Source organism: Falco peregrinus, chromosome 5 (assembly GCF_023634155.1).
Source record: "Falco peregrinus isolate bFalPer1 chromosome 5, bFalPer1.pri, whole genome shotgun sequence".
Taxonomy (NCBI): Eukaryota; Metazoa; Chordata; class Aves; order Falconiformes; family Falconidae; genus Falco; species Falco peregrinus.
The window spans coordinates 17,153,763-17,166,539 of NC_073725.1; the positions used below are offsets into that span (position 1 = coordinate 17,153,763).

Below are 12,777 nucleotides of genomic sequence, written 5' to 3' on the forward strand. Positions count from 1 at the left end.
GCTGACTGAAGAAAGGCTTTTCACAGAATCTGTCAAACCTGGGCATTTGTAATAACAGAAGCTTTTAGTGCAGCATTGAAATACCGAAATGTTTGAATCCTGACATTTTTCACAGTGCTGGATTCATCTCCGTGAAGTGTTAATGATATACAGCTTCCATAAAAAGAAAATCAAGTAAGAATTTAGTAGATCAGGGAGACATAGCATGTACTGCAGTGAAGCAATTTAGTCCCTTCCAGCATATCTTCCTCTTACTAAGGGATATTTAACCATTCACGTACATGTTTTCCAACTTAAGACAGATCCCACGGCTACCTGCATTAAGAAAACCCAACACAACCCTAGTTTGCTTAGAAACCAGCACACCCAATGGAAGATGGGGGTAGGGACAACATGCAGTGTAGTAAATGTGGTCATTTTAACAGCTTAATGTTCCTTTTCTCTCCAGCAATGTACAGCGGTATATGCATCTGTGTGTTCCTTGCTGTGCTCTCGGTGAGCTCGTTCGGACAGCAAACTGTGGGCTTGCACAATGGGAATCCCCTGGCTGCTGAGCTTGAGCAGAGCTTGACAGAACATCAACGGCAGATCCGCGCCCCTTCATCTGCTGGCCCGCTGAAACCTCTGCCACGGCTGGATGGAAGCATTGACCAAAGAGCTAACATAGGTGCTTTGTTGGCCAAGTATCTCCAGCAAGCCAGAAAAGGTACGGTTTATAGCCGACTTGCTGTGACAGTTCTGTGTCAGTAGAATTTCCTGCAGGGATACCTAGATGTTAAGATAAGCCTGTCATCATCTAGCATGAATTCCTAGAGAAGACAGGGTGTAGATTTTGCCTGGCTATTCTTGAAGCAGAGAGCGTTCTATTATTTACTAAAAAACGACTTGTGCATAGCAGCCACTGACTAAGAGCTGCGTATAGGTAACTAAAGCAAAATGTAACCTACCTGTCAGGTTGTACTTCAGCTTTTATTTTTAACTTCCTATTTCATAGCCTTGTAATTATTTTGTTGTTATTTCAGCATGTTGTATCTCAGATAAAATACAGTAATTGCATTTTCTTCATTTTTTTTCTTTTTCATTTAGTTAACCTCTCTTCTCTTAAATTAGAAGAGCAGGAAAACTTAGTTCTGAGGATAAATACAGAGCAAATGGCTAACCTCACCTCAGCCAGAGGTTATCTTCGGGCTATTGGATTTTCCATGTATTTGTTTGCAGAGGAAGTTCCAAAAGTGTGGAAGCTTTTGAAAGATCAGAATTCACACTTACGAACACAATAATTAAAAGCAGTGATAAGTAAAAGCACATTTGCTTCAAAACACATCAGTTCCTGTTAGTTTTTGGTCTTAGGCAGCCTGGGAACACAATCTTGTAGTTAATTTAAGCCTCCATGGCACTATGTTTGTAGCAAGGGCATGAAGCACTGGTAGAGTAGTGGAATTAAAGGGCTTCGTTCTTACCGTGTGATTTATTAGTCATTTGAGGAAACAATTGTATTACATACATGAGATAGCAAGCTGTCCCTGTTGATATCTTACCATATATGTTTTACATAGACAGAAACACATGCCATCTGTGCTACCAGTAAAAATGATGGATCAAAACCATTGATCACTGAAACTCCTGCCAAGAAAACATTTTCCTTTTGAACTGCCTCATCTCTGTATTATTACTTTGTATCTCAATAGAGTAACACCATGGGCAGCCTCCTTGTGGTGGCCTTTTGACTGCCAACTTCAACAGAAGCTGCTACGCAAACCTTACTTGTGATAGCCTCTCTGATCTATCCCGTGCTACCGCGAAAGAGGACATCTTGAGAAGCAAAGAGCACTTGAGGGGAAGGCAGTAATAAGTATTACCTGGATATACAGACACTGAGAAATTAATTCACTCCCTACCCCAGACTGTGCTTAGGATGAAATTCACTTTATAAAAGTAAGAGCTTTTTCCTCTCCTGTCTCTTGACACCACCTTAAGCAGATCATTTAACCCTCCCCTCTTGATGCTCACTGCTCACCTCTATGCTAGGAAAAAAATCCTATTCTTATTTTTGATGGCAGTCTGCAATTAAGAGATATCAAATGCATTTTTATGCATTTCATATGCAGCCATATACATCAATCTGTGTAGTTAGAACAAAGCCAAATCAGAAACAACAGAAAAAGAACCACTTTTAATATAGTCTGAGAGACATCATTGAATGTTACCAATTTGCAGAATATCTATTAAGGAACTTCTTGTAGCAGTTCACATAATCTAATGGAAAAGGAGTTCAGATATGAAATTCCTCAATTTGTGGCTACAGTTAAAGCTGTTACTGAATAAGAACGTTATCGCAGGAGTCTATAAAGCAGAATCCTCATTACCTTTCCCAACAGTGTACTCATTGTCAACCACCTACATGGAAACAAAACTCATTCTAGTTTATGTACCCACTATATCCTTAAATATCTGGCTGACGTTTCCAAATAGCTTAACCAGATGAAGTGAAAAAACCACTTTGGATTTAAGACGTCTTTTTGGTAAATGTTAATATGAGGGAGAATTTCCTGCATACATGTTAATTGACTTATATAATTAACTCTACAAAGTGACTGTTAGCAGATGATGGGATTCTTGTGATGCTGGACTCTGGTTTGTAGACGTAGTTACTAGTTACAGAAGATTGACAGGGACAAAACAGTATTTACTTAATTTTACATACAGCATTTCCACTAAAACATTATCTTCTTAATCAACTTAAAGATTCTGGGCAGTACTTCAGAAATCTCTGCAGAGCACTCACATCCTCTGTAATTTTAATCTGTCTAAACCATAACACTCACTGGAAAATTCCATCCAAGAGGAAAGAGAGTCGGCATTTTCTAGTGTTAGCAGTCACCAGTGACGGCGCCTGTCCTTGTGCTTAATAGAAAGGCTGATTTTGGACAATAAGTCCAGTTGAAACAGTGAGAGAGTTAGATTTTCTTAAGAGGTCAGGGCTAAAAGGCAGCCTCATAGCCAAACTGCTATGGTTTTGAATATGTTTGCTGTACATTGATTCTGCAGTATCCACAGGACATCTCCGGTTGTTTGAGGAAGGGTAATTGATGTGCTTTTAAGAAATTAATTTTACTGTTTGTGACCCATAGCTTTCAACTAATTTCATCTGCAGGCTTTCAGCATGAATCTGGCACAGTGTAGAAGACATGTTGTAGCTGTCAAGTCAGTGACATGCACATTTACTATCCTCTAAGGAGCCTTTGCCAGGCCAGACCATAATGGCACCAGGGGAGCCATTACAGTCCACAGGTCACTGCAGGCTCAGAAGCCTCTTAAATACCAACATCTGAGTGATGGTTCTGTGCTGTCTTAGCCCTGCCTGATTATAGTGCCATGAAGCCATTTTCATCAATTTAATTGCATATTTTGAATTATACATGTGAATTTCATGGGGTTTGAGCATTTAATGGTAGACATTCTTTTCTAGAGATAATTATTTTTTTTGTCACTTTGTTTTTGGTAAATGGTTTATTTTTTTTGGTACCTTTGCTCTTCTGTCTCTCTGCAACCACTAATAAAATAATGCAGTTGGTTTTGTTTGTAACGGATCATGTTCATTACAAGTGATCACATGAGGAAAACCTTGAAATGTAAAAGCACAGAGTCACCAAGGGTTCCTTCAAAACAAGAATCCGTTAGCAAGGCAATTGCGTAGATTTGGATTTGGGGGGTTTGATTTGGGCTTCTTTTCCTTTTTGATCAGTTTGAGTACTCCTCAAGCTTCAGTCTGCATCGAATACTAATCGAATCTGTTCCTTCCTCACTCAAGGCTTAAGCTCAATCTAATTATTGGCACACGTCAATTTTGGCTGTTTTCAGGGAGTGGAGAGAGAAGTCATTTACCGTTCCCCACATTTTTAGTTACACAATGTGATGATGTCAAAACAGAGGATTAAAGCGCTTTTTTTTTAAAGCATAAATTCTATTTGCTAATAATTTGTGTCTTTTTGATGCCTTAAGCTAGGAAGATGGAAAGGATAAAGCAAGATCAGAGATCAGCATCCAACCCTGCTGTGAAAGGATGTATGAAAGCTTTGGATAAGCAATGAAAGTATCACTGGCATAGTAATAAGCCCTGTATAGTTCCAGCAAGAGGTGTCTCTAGCTATAAACTCCAGACACAACTCTCTCCATTTCAGGATTATCCCCATTTCTCCACAAAACCTGGGATTCATACCCATACTGCGCTTGTTACTGAGTTTGCACTGTCAGAGCTCCTGTACTTAACATTTATGGCTTTTCAAGCAACACAGAACTGTGGTGGAGTCCTGTCTCAGGCCTGAGTCTGCTCTCAAGCAGAATACTTGGCATCTAGAGCAACTCTCCCAGCACCAGCAAGCAAGGGTGCAGTCCTACCGAAAGAGTGAGAAATGGTTTGAACTTTCTTTCTGTAGTGAAATAGGATGGAAAAAGAAGTGCACCCATATTCCTTCCTGGCAGCCAGGAGCAGAATGCCTCTGCAGCAGGAGGGAGAAAATGGCCTGTTTATTTTACAATAAAAAACTTAAGCCCCTTCCAGTACATTGCCCGTAACTTTTTCTATGATGTTTTCCCCAATGACATGACAGTGGCGTTTACACGATTGGTATTAAGTCAAACAGTGTCAACTATTGCAGGTGTCTACTAAAGAGTACAAAACAGATCAGAAAATGGATGAACCTGAAAAATGTGTCCACTTACTCTCTGCTCTCCCAAACACTTTTTCTTTAGGTCCCACTGGAAGACTCTCAGTTATGGGAAACAGGGTACAGAGCATTGATCCTACGCACAGGATAAATGACAGAGACTACATGGGCTGGATGGATTTTGGACGCCGTAGTGCTGAAGAATACGAGTACTCTTCCTAAAGAACAGCAAACTATAGCAACAGAAAAAAAAAAAAATCACACTCCCATGTCTGTACAGAAAGAGAAAAATTAATTTGTTTTCCTCTTTGAATCAGTGTTTTAAAATATATCATGTATTTGATGTAAATTTGTCTGTCAGACTATACAATGCAATATATACATATGCAGAATTTTCCATAAAATGTTTTCTTTCTTTTGTGGTTTCTCATACATCGATATTACATTAAAATGATTTCACATACCCATTCTTGTCCTGTCACCACATGTTGCTGGGTGTCTTACTATACAGGGAGGCAGGAAAATGCCTTTGCTCTGCAATGTAAATGAATTCCATGTGTTGAGCAGTCAGATGAATGAGCCGCTGACAAATCGTGTCAGTCCCATTAGCTGTGAACTCTTAAGGGGGAGCTTGTCCAAATGTAAACATGACAGCACAATACTGCCAGAAAAGGCCAGCTATTTTCACGGTGACCCCATTTTTAAAGGACTCGGACGCCAAGCCCACACGTTTGTAGTAAATAGTCAACAATAGTAAAACTAAAAGAAAAAGAGGAACACTACCAACACCTTTCATCTTTCTGGTTTATTTATTTTATGTTGTGAGCTAAATGTGAAAGTTCTGCTGACAGCTGCAAATCATGGAATAAACAGAGCATTCATTCCTTGCCGTGTGGTGAGCCAAGCATTCATTTGGGGAGGGGGTCAGGACAGTTCCCTGAATGGAGAAGGTCATCCTGAGGGGGAGGAGGTACTGGAGCAGTCAGTGTCCTAAAAGGAAACCAGTCACTCCCGAGTATCACAGAGGCAGCCTGAGCTGCCTATCGCCCACCACCGTGGGGAGAAGGAAGGAGACTGTGCCCAGCCCTTACCTGGTGCAAAGCAAGGCAGAGCCCCACACTTGCAGCTGGGGACTGATTCCTGCTTGTGCAAAACCAGCATCCTGGGGTGGTCCAGCGGGTCCCCTCGGAGTCGTGCCTGCTGGCTAGCGTGCAAACTGCAGAAAGTGTTTTACCTACTACTCTCCTCCTTCACTAGAAGCCACCCCTCCCGTGGCTCCCACGTCTGCTTCAGCAGCTGGTTCTCACATCTAAGGAATTCCATAACCTGAAAAAGGAAGTAATTTTGCATTGCATAATTTGCATAATTTCTTCCAAACGTGTGCATTAATAAGAAAGGAAGGCATTTGTCACATGCTGAAAACCAGGTGCTTGCCGGAGGAAACAGGTGAATATCTCAGCAGCAATCCCTACAGCAGTTAATATGCAAAACCAATGCATAGAAAATAACACATAGAAAATACTTGTACTAAACCAAAATTATACCAAAACCAAGAAAAAAATTTGTTTGGGAAACAAACTGAAATGGTTAGGCCAAGGGCAGAATACAAAAACATTTTGAGGAGTTGCTTCCAACAGCAGCTGGCAGAGAAGAGAGCACCGCAGGAATCCGCAGTGAAAGGGAGACCTCAGCAAATTGTAACAGGGAATTGTCTTCTCTGCTAACACCAAATCTCATCTTGAAAACATGGAACTGCTTTTCCGCATGAACTTTTCTTCCTTTCAAGCACCTTCCAGTCAATCAGTTTCCAAGCCACCTAGTCAAGGGTTCTTTTGCTTCCCTTCCAAATGTAATGAGTCCCTAAACACCTGAACTCTCTCCCTGGTTTTGACTTGCCCCAGGAAAACAGTCTGAAGTGCCAATTTTCCAAAACTTTCAAACAATAAATTAAACCCAATTATTCTATATTTTTTTTCAGACTGAAGAAAATACAAATGAATCAAATACACATTGATTAAAAACATTTCCTGCAAAAGTGGAGTTTCTTTAAAAGTAACTTGGGAGAAAACCAAGTTTTGACTTTGCTGTCTTTTACATTAATGACAAGAACGTTCAAACAACGTCTTAAAATGTTTCTATCCCTAGCTTATTTAATGAAGAATGTAATATAGTAATATTGCAGGGGGCTGGGGATTGGTGATGTTACAAATCTAGCCTTATTATTGCCAAACGTCATTAGGAGAAAAAAAAAACTTTTTTTTTTCTCCTTTGTCTCATTTCTTCTATGCAGGGGGATGGAGGGACAAAGATGTTTCCTTCCCATTCCTTTCTTCTGAAGGTCTCTGAAGGTGTCTGCGGAAGCGCCTGGCCCTTGGTGCAGCCAGGTGACGGTTTTGAGGGCTTTTGCAAGTCGCTCCCCCAGGATAGGGGCATCTTGTCATTGCCTGCCACACATAAAACGGTTTCACCACGAGGCTGCTCACAAGGCTCCCAGGTGAGAGGAGCCCCCTGGCCCCATCCTTTGTGGTGCAAAACTGCCCCATGAGCGGGACCATGGTCCCTGGGGTGGCTTGGGAGGCTCCACTGCCCTTGCAGTTATCAGGGTTGTACCTTCCTGTGTTCTCAACAGGTGAATAACCTCCAAGGCATCATTCCTAGGCACAAAACAATGCTTCCACCCCTGCCAAGCCACCATCACCATTGCCTTTGACCGAGCATTTGCTCATTTTAAATCACAAAATTGCCAATTGCAGAAAAAGTAGCTTCAAGCTTCACCTGTGAAATCTGCTTTCTCTTTGTGATACGATTGCAAGCAAAGTTTGTCTGTTTTTGAAAGTGATTAAGTGCTATTTTTCTTTGCCAGCCCCCCACCAGCGTGACATTTATAAGTCATCACATCTGGCACCTTTCCTGGATACCCAAGAGCTTCAGAAAAAACTTGGTCTAATTGTTTTTTACAGTCACTGCACGTGCCGGTTTTAATATTTAAGCTGTACATGCTGTAAAACAGAGCAGGGGAATAAAGGTACTCGCAGTGACTGACCTGGCATTCAAATGAGGATTGAAAACATACATAATTTCGTCTCTTTTTTCCTATCTCCAGACTGAAGGTTTTAGCCGGCTGGCACAGGTAAATGGGGCCCCTCTCCTGACTTGGCATTGCAATGGCTATCAGATGGGAGTGTGCGCTTTGCAGACAGCCTGATCCTGCTACGCTTGGCTGTGTTTGCAGCTGCTTCTTGGGTCCGCTCATCCCTCAGCCTTTTAGAAGAAAAAACTTTTTACTACAAGTGCCGAGTTGCCCAGCTCTGACACATCCGCATGGAGACGTGCCCCAAGACGCCACAAAGCTGCACAGCCCCAGCTCTGCTCTGGTGAGGCACCACGCAGAGTGGGAGCACTGGGCAGAGCGGCGACCTGGTCAGGATTGTGAGTCGGGACCTACAGGTCTAAATTCTGCCAGAGCCCCCTCTTTACCACCTACAACCCAGCTCAGGACACAGTTTTTCAGGTGCCACTAAGACACAAACAAGTAGCTCCAGGGGACACCTCTTCTTCTTTCTTAGCACTCCCAGGCACACCAGTTTGGGGGCAATGTCAGTAATCATCAAGGCAAGAGGAACTGTGGCTCTAGGACACAGCACTGTTCCTGGAGACAAGGCTGTACGTGGCTGAGCGACATCCTCCTCCTTAAAACATCTGTCACCTGCTCCTCTGGGAGCAGAAACTCCCCAGGTGGGAAAGGGTTCTAAAGAGACACCGCTCAGCTCCTGGGTGACCTGGAGGTGCCAAGCCAACTGGAGGTGCCAATCAGAGCTAACAGGGGTGGGGGGCGGTAAATTCGGGAAAGTCAGACAACCCTGGTCGCTGCAATGCTTACCGTAGGGCATTAGGGAAGCCACTTTCCAGGCTGCTCTGTTTTAACCCAAGGGAAACAGTGGCCTCGGGGATGGAGCCCCTGCAGCTGGGTACGAGCCCCTCGGGTCTAGCAAAGGCTTTGGGCTGAGAAGCGCCTGCAGATTTCAGCACATGTGGCAGGGCATCGGCACAGCCTCCTGGTGCTCATCTGGGAGGTGAGTTTCCTGGCCCTGCCAGCTCTCTGACATTTAACTTAGCTTTACTCAGATGCATCTTTATGGAAACGTGTGCGTAGGGGCTACATTAACACTGGCAAAAGAGCAAATCAATACCTTTTTGCATTTAAATATGGTTTTTTTCCTCCATGCGTTTGATTCAACTAGCTCTGTTCCAGCTTTATTAACGTAATTCCAAGACAGGTGCTGGGCAAATTCCCGTGAACAGGGCAACTTACTGCAAACGGCACATAAATGAGCAGGGACGAGCCTGTGGCTCTGCCCTTGCAGAGCCGTGCATACAGCAGCTGTGCAAAGTGGGTGGAAGCAGCAAGTGCTCCCGTGGGATTGAGAGGAAACCCAGACAGCCCCCAAGAGAAAGGGAGCACCCCCACCCTGGGAAGGGGCAGCTCTCTTAAAGCAGTGTGTAAGAGAAACCTCTGCTATGCCAGTGCACCTGATCCAGAACAGTCTTACCTGCCGTGGTATTCCATAGAGGAATGCATGTGGATCCAGCTTTGCTGCACCACCAGCCCCTCCATCCGTGCTGCCAGGGACACACCGCAGCCAGATGCGCAAACCAGGCGGTCCCTCCCCACCGCCTGAGCTGAGGCATTTGCAAGTCAGACAAAATGCAAATGTTACAGTGTCCTAGCGGAGCAGTGGAAGGTTTTTTTGTGTGTTTGATTTTCATATCCCCTGAGCTTATTAAAATTCTCTTAAAGAAAGAAAAAAATCTGGCGGTGGACTTGTTAAAGCTTTAATCATTCTTAAGTGCCTGTGTCAATTGAACAGCAATTGGATTCAGCACAGCTTGAAACCTGTTTCAGCAGGACAAAAATCTCTATAATCTTCTAAACACAAACATTATCTGCTTCTTAAGTATATGCCATTCTCACACGAAAGCCCACTGCCTACATTACAGCTAAGGGCATTGCCTAAACACCAATAACTTTCAGGCCTTTCATTATTTTTCTTGCTATTCCGTGGTCTCAATTGGCTTGCTAACTGAATTAAAGCAGGTCTGAATGGCACCCAGCGAGACCCCACAGCCCGGCTGAACAATGCTAATTCCTCAGCGCTAACACAAGCTACAGGCAGCAGACCCTGTCTGTACCAAAGGAAGGCAGGACACATCTCACCGACATTGCTAGACTTTTCAGTTCAATGCGGAGAGGTGCCAACAAATGTGTTCAGGAATTTGGGAGCAACTGTTCAACCTCTGTGCACTACGGCATTATGATGTGGGGCCCTCCAGTGCTTTGGAGACATGCAAAAGGAAGCGGGGAAGTGTCTCAAAAGGCTGAAATATCAGTCTTGGCTCTCCAGAGAGCGTCCTATGTGTACACAGTCAAGTCTTAAGCACACAGGCCTCAGCACCCCACCCTCCTCTCACCTCCAACCCAGCTTTCAGAGGTGGATGACCACGTTCCTTGCTGCAGTATGGTGAAGATACATCCACTAAGGTTTCTGAGATACTTGGGTAATGCAAGGATGGAGGACCATTTCAGAGCAGAGGCCCCAGTTCATCAGCCATTTGACCTTCTGAGGTTTAGTTTATGCAGTAGTTCTGTTCTGCTTTGAAATTGTCCGAGTGAGTCAAATACATTGGCTGAGTTTCCAGATAGGCCATGCAGATTTTGCTACCCGGCAGCATAATTTACTGTCCTGAAGGAGCAACTAGGACACTCTCCAAATGCCAGCATTGTTTCCAGAAGCAGAAACCGTTTTCTCCAAAATTCACTAAATTCTCTAGGGTGCAGCACCTCACAGAGAAGCGGTCCTGCATGCCAGCAAACCTCCCAGCCTTGCACCATCTCCAGTTGCTCCTTTTGTATCTTGAGGAGTTCAACCTGACGCAGCTGTAAGTTCCCTTGGCCTCAGTGGGCTGCACCCATCACAACCCTTGAAGCCCACTTCTTCTGTAGGGCCTTTCAGTGAATGTTGAATCTCTGGACTTTCATGGTTGTTTAAACCCAAGTTCCCCTAGAGTTCCGGGCCTTTTGGGAAAGCTGGGCTTATAAATCACTTTTAGAGACATGATGGCTTGAAAGCTGGTTTATCCATATGCACCCGCTTGTTAAACACCATCACTGTTCGCTTAGCTTGCACAGAAGACGCGTATCTCCAAAGAAGTGAGCAAACCCAGCATTACATGCATCCTTCTGCATACTTTTTTAAAAAGTCAGAAAACAACAATACAGCATGAGCTACAAACCCTATGTATTTATTCTTTCCAAAGCCAGAGATTTAGATCACTGCAGGAGCATTCATGCACACCAAGGATAAGTTAGGGGGAAAAAAGCTATTAATTTTGGAAGGAAAAAAGATGTAAGAAGAGGATACCCAAAAAAGATGTTTGCTGTGTCATACAGAACTCACCAAGTGTCCCCACAGCGCCCCAGCACCCAGCGCAGCTCAGCAAGAAGTGACAGCAGCTGAGGGCTGTGCAAACAGCAGCCAGCACCCTTATGTGAGGAGGAGCAGGCCAGGGGGCAACCTGCGTGCAGAAGGGCTGTGCCGTGGGGTGAGAACGGCACCGCAGCGCGCTGCAGAACTGCCACGCTGGCAGCGACACTGGCGGATCTTTCAGTCTCCTGGGTCAGAGCCGTGTAACAGCACAAAAACACAGTCTAGAAGCTCGTACGGCGTCAAAGCCTAGGCCCGACCCTTGGCCACCCTGGCCACAATGGCGTGTTTCACTTGAGCACGTACCTTCCTTGCCAGCACAGGTGGCAGCTCCCGGCTGCGCCGCGGCAGCTCCGGTGGCAGGGCAGCTCCCACCTCGCGCGGGCCAGCAGCTTCTGGCTCTCTGAGCCGTGGGACACGCTGGGGAGCACTGGGGTGCCCTGCTACGGGAAGCAGAGAGAAGCCAGCGGTTACAGGTCGCAGGTCTTGCAGGCACAGCAAGAACTGCCAGCACAGGAGAAATCCCATCACACACAGAGCTTATGAAGTCAAGGGTGGCAGGCTACCTGGGACAAGGCAACAGTTTACACACAACCAGCAAACATTTGTTTTGCCATTTGCGAGAGCTTACAACTTTAATTAAGCCCTGAAAGATAATTTGAAAACACTTCTACAACCAACAGCTCCCTTTAGACGCTGGTGCAGGAGGGGGGTTTCCGCAGGGCTCCCCAGCACGGCAGCAGCTGGGCTGGCACCGAATCGTACGGGGAACTGCACTATGCTCAGCTTAAATTTTCATCATTCATACAACTGCCTTACAAACCTTCCTGGGGGCAAGCAAGTAATTTTTCCTCCTCGCTTTCAGCTGTACATTTGTTTCTTCTGCCTTTCCTGGCTCATACACCGTCACCATTTGTCCCCTGCTTGCACTGCCATTGAGCTCAGGGTTGAAGATCCTGACCCAGGCAGTGGCCAAAGAGATTGAGGAACTGGACTCGTGGGGCTGCGTCCTCACTCCCTAAAAGCCCAGGAAGGCACTGCATGAGGCCACAAGCATCTGACTTTGTCCACTACGATATCCAGATAAAACACATAAGCCTGTAAAAAAAGGACCGAATTACTACTTGAAATCTTATTTTTTTAGCTATAATAGGAGAATATACCTTCCTCAAAATACTCACGACTTTACTAGAGTCTGGCAATAAGATACGTGCAGGTAGACCTTATGACTGCAAAACTCCAGTTTAAGTGGGAGTCCTTCTAGGCTCATGTCTCTGACTGAGAACATTTGCTTTTTAAAGTGGGCAGGACAGATCTGGTCCAAATAATATCCCAATACCGTATTTATCACAAAAAAAAATGCGGTTTTCTCCAAGTGACACTTTTATCTTTTTAAACCTTAAGCATCAACTTTCATTAATAGGTCTTACTACATGAACTCACCCCTCCTTGCTTTCTCCCCCTGCACATCTGCGACAGTTCCCAGATTTCCTTCCCATTTCACGTGCACACACCCTTCCGCGAGCTAACTGAATCTAAAATCCTACTCATCGTAAAGCCACAGGCACCATGCGGACCAGCCTCAGCTCCCCGTTCCTGGAGTAGTGCTTGCTTAACTCGGGCACAAA

General features: G+C 44.7%; 1 protein-coding gene across 1 annotated transcript; it reads left to right on the forward strand.

Moving 5' to 3' along the window:
* The first annotated feature begins 445 nt into the window (after window positions 1-445).
* On the forward strand, window positions 446-5,145 carry CCK (cholecystokinin). The gene is made up of 2 exons (XM_005242220.2): window positions 446-706; window positions 4,753-5,145. Exons 1-2 carry the CDS (start codon window positions 451-453, stop codon window positions 4,887-4,889), a joined length of 393 nt encoding a protein of 130 aa, XP_005242277.1. The 5' UTR covers window positions 446-450; the 3' UTR covers window positions 4,890-5,145.
* Window positions 5,146-12,777: the final 7,632 nt, after the last annotated feature.

Excerpts from the sequence above, each read along its gene's own strand:
- CCK (XM_005242220.2), top strand. The coding sequence starts at position 451 with ATGTACAGCGGTATATGCATCTGTGTGTTCCTTGCTGTGCTCTCGGTG. Across the intron at positions 707-4,752 it reads TCTCCAGCAAGCCAGAAAAG|GTCCCACTGGAAGACTCTCA; the intron begins GTACGGTTTATA and ends CTTTTTCTTTAG.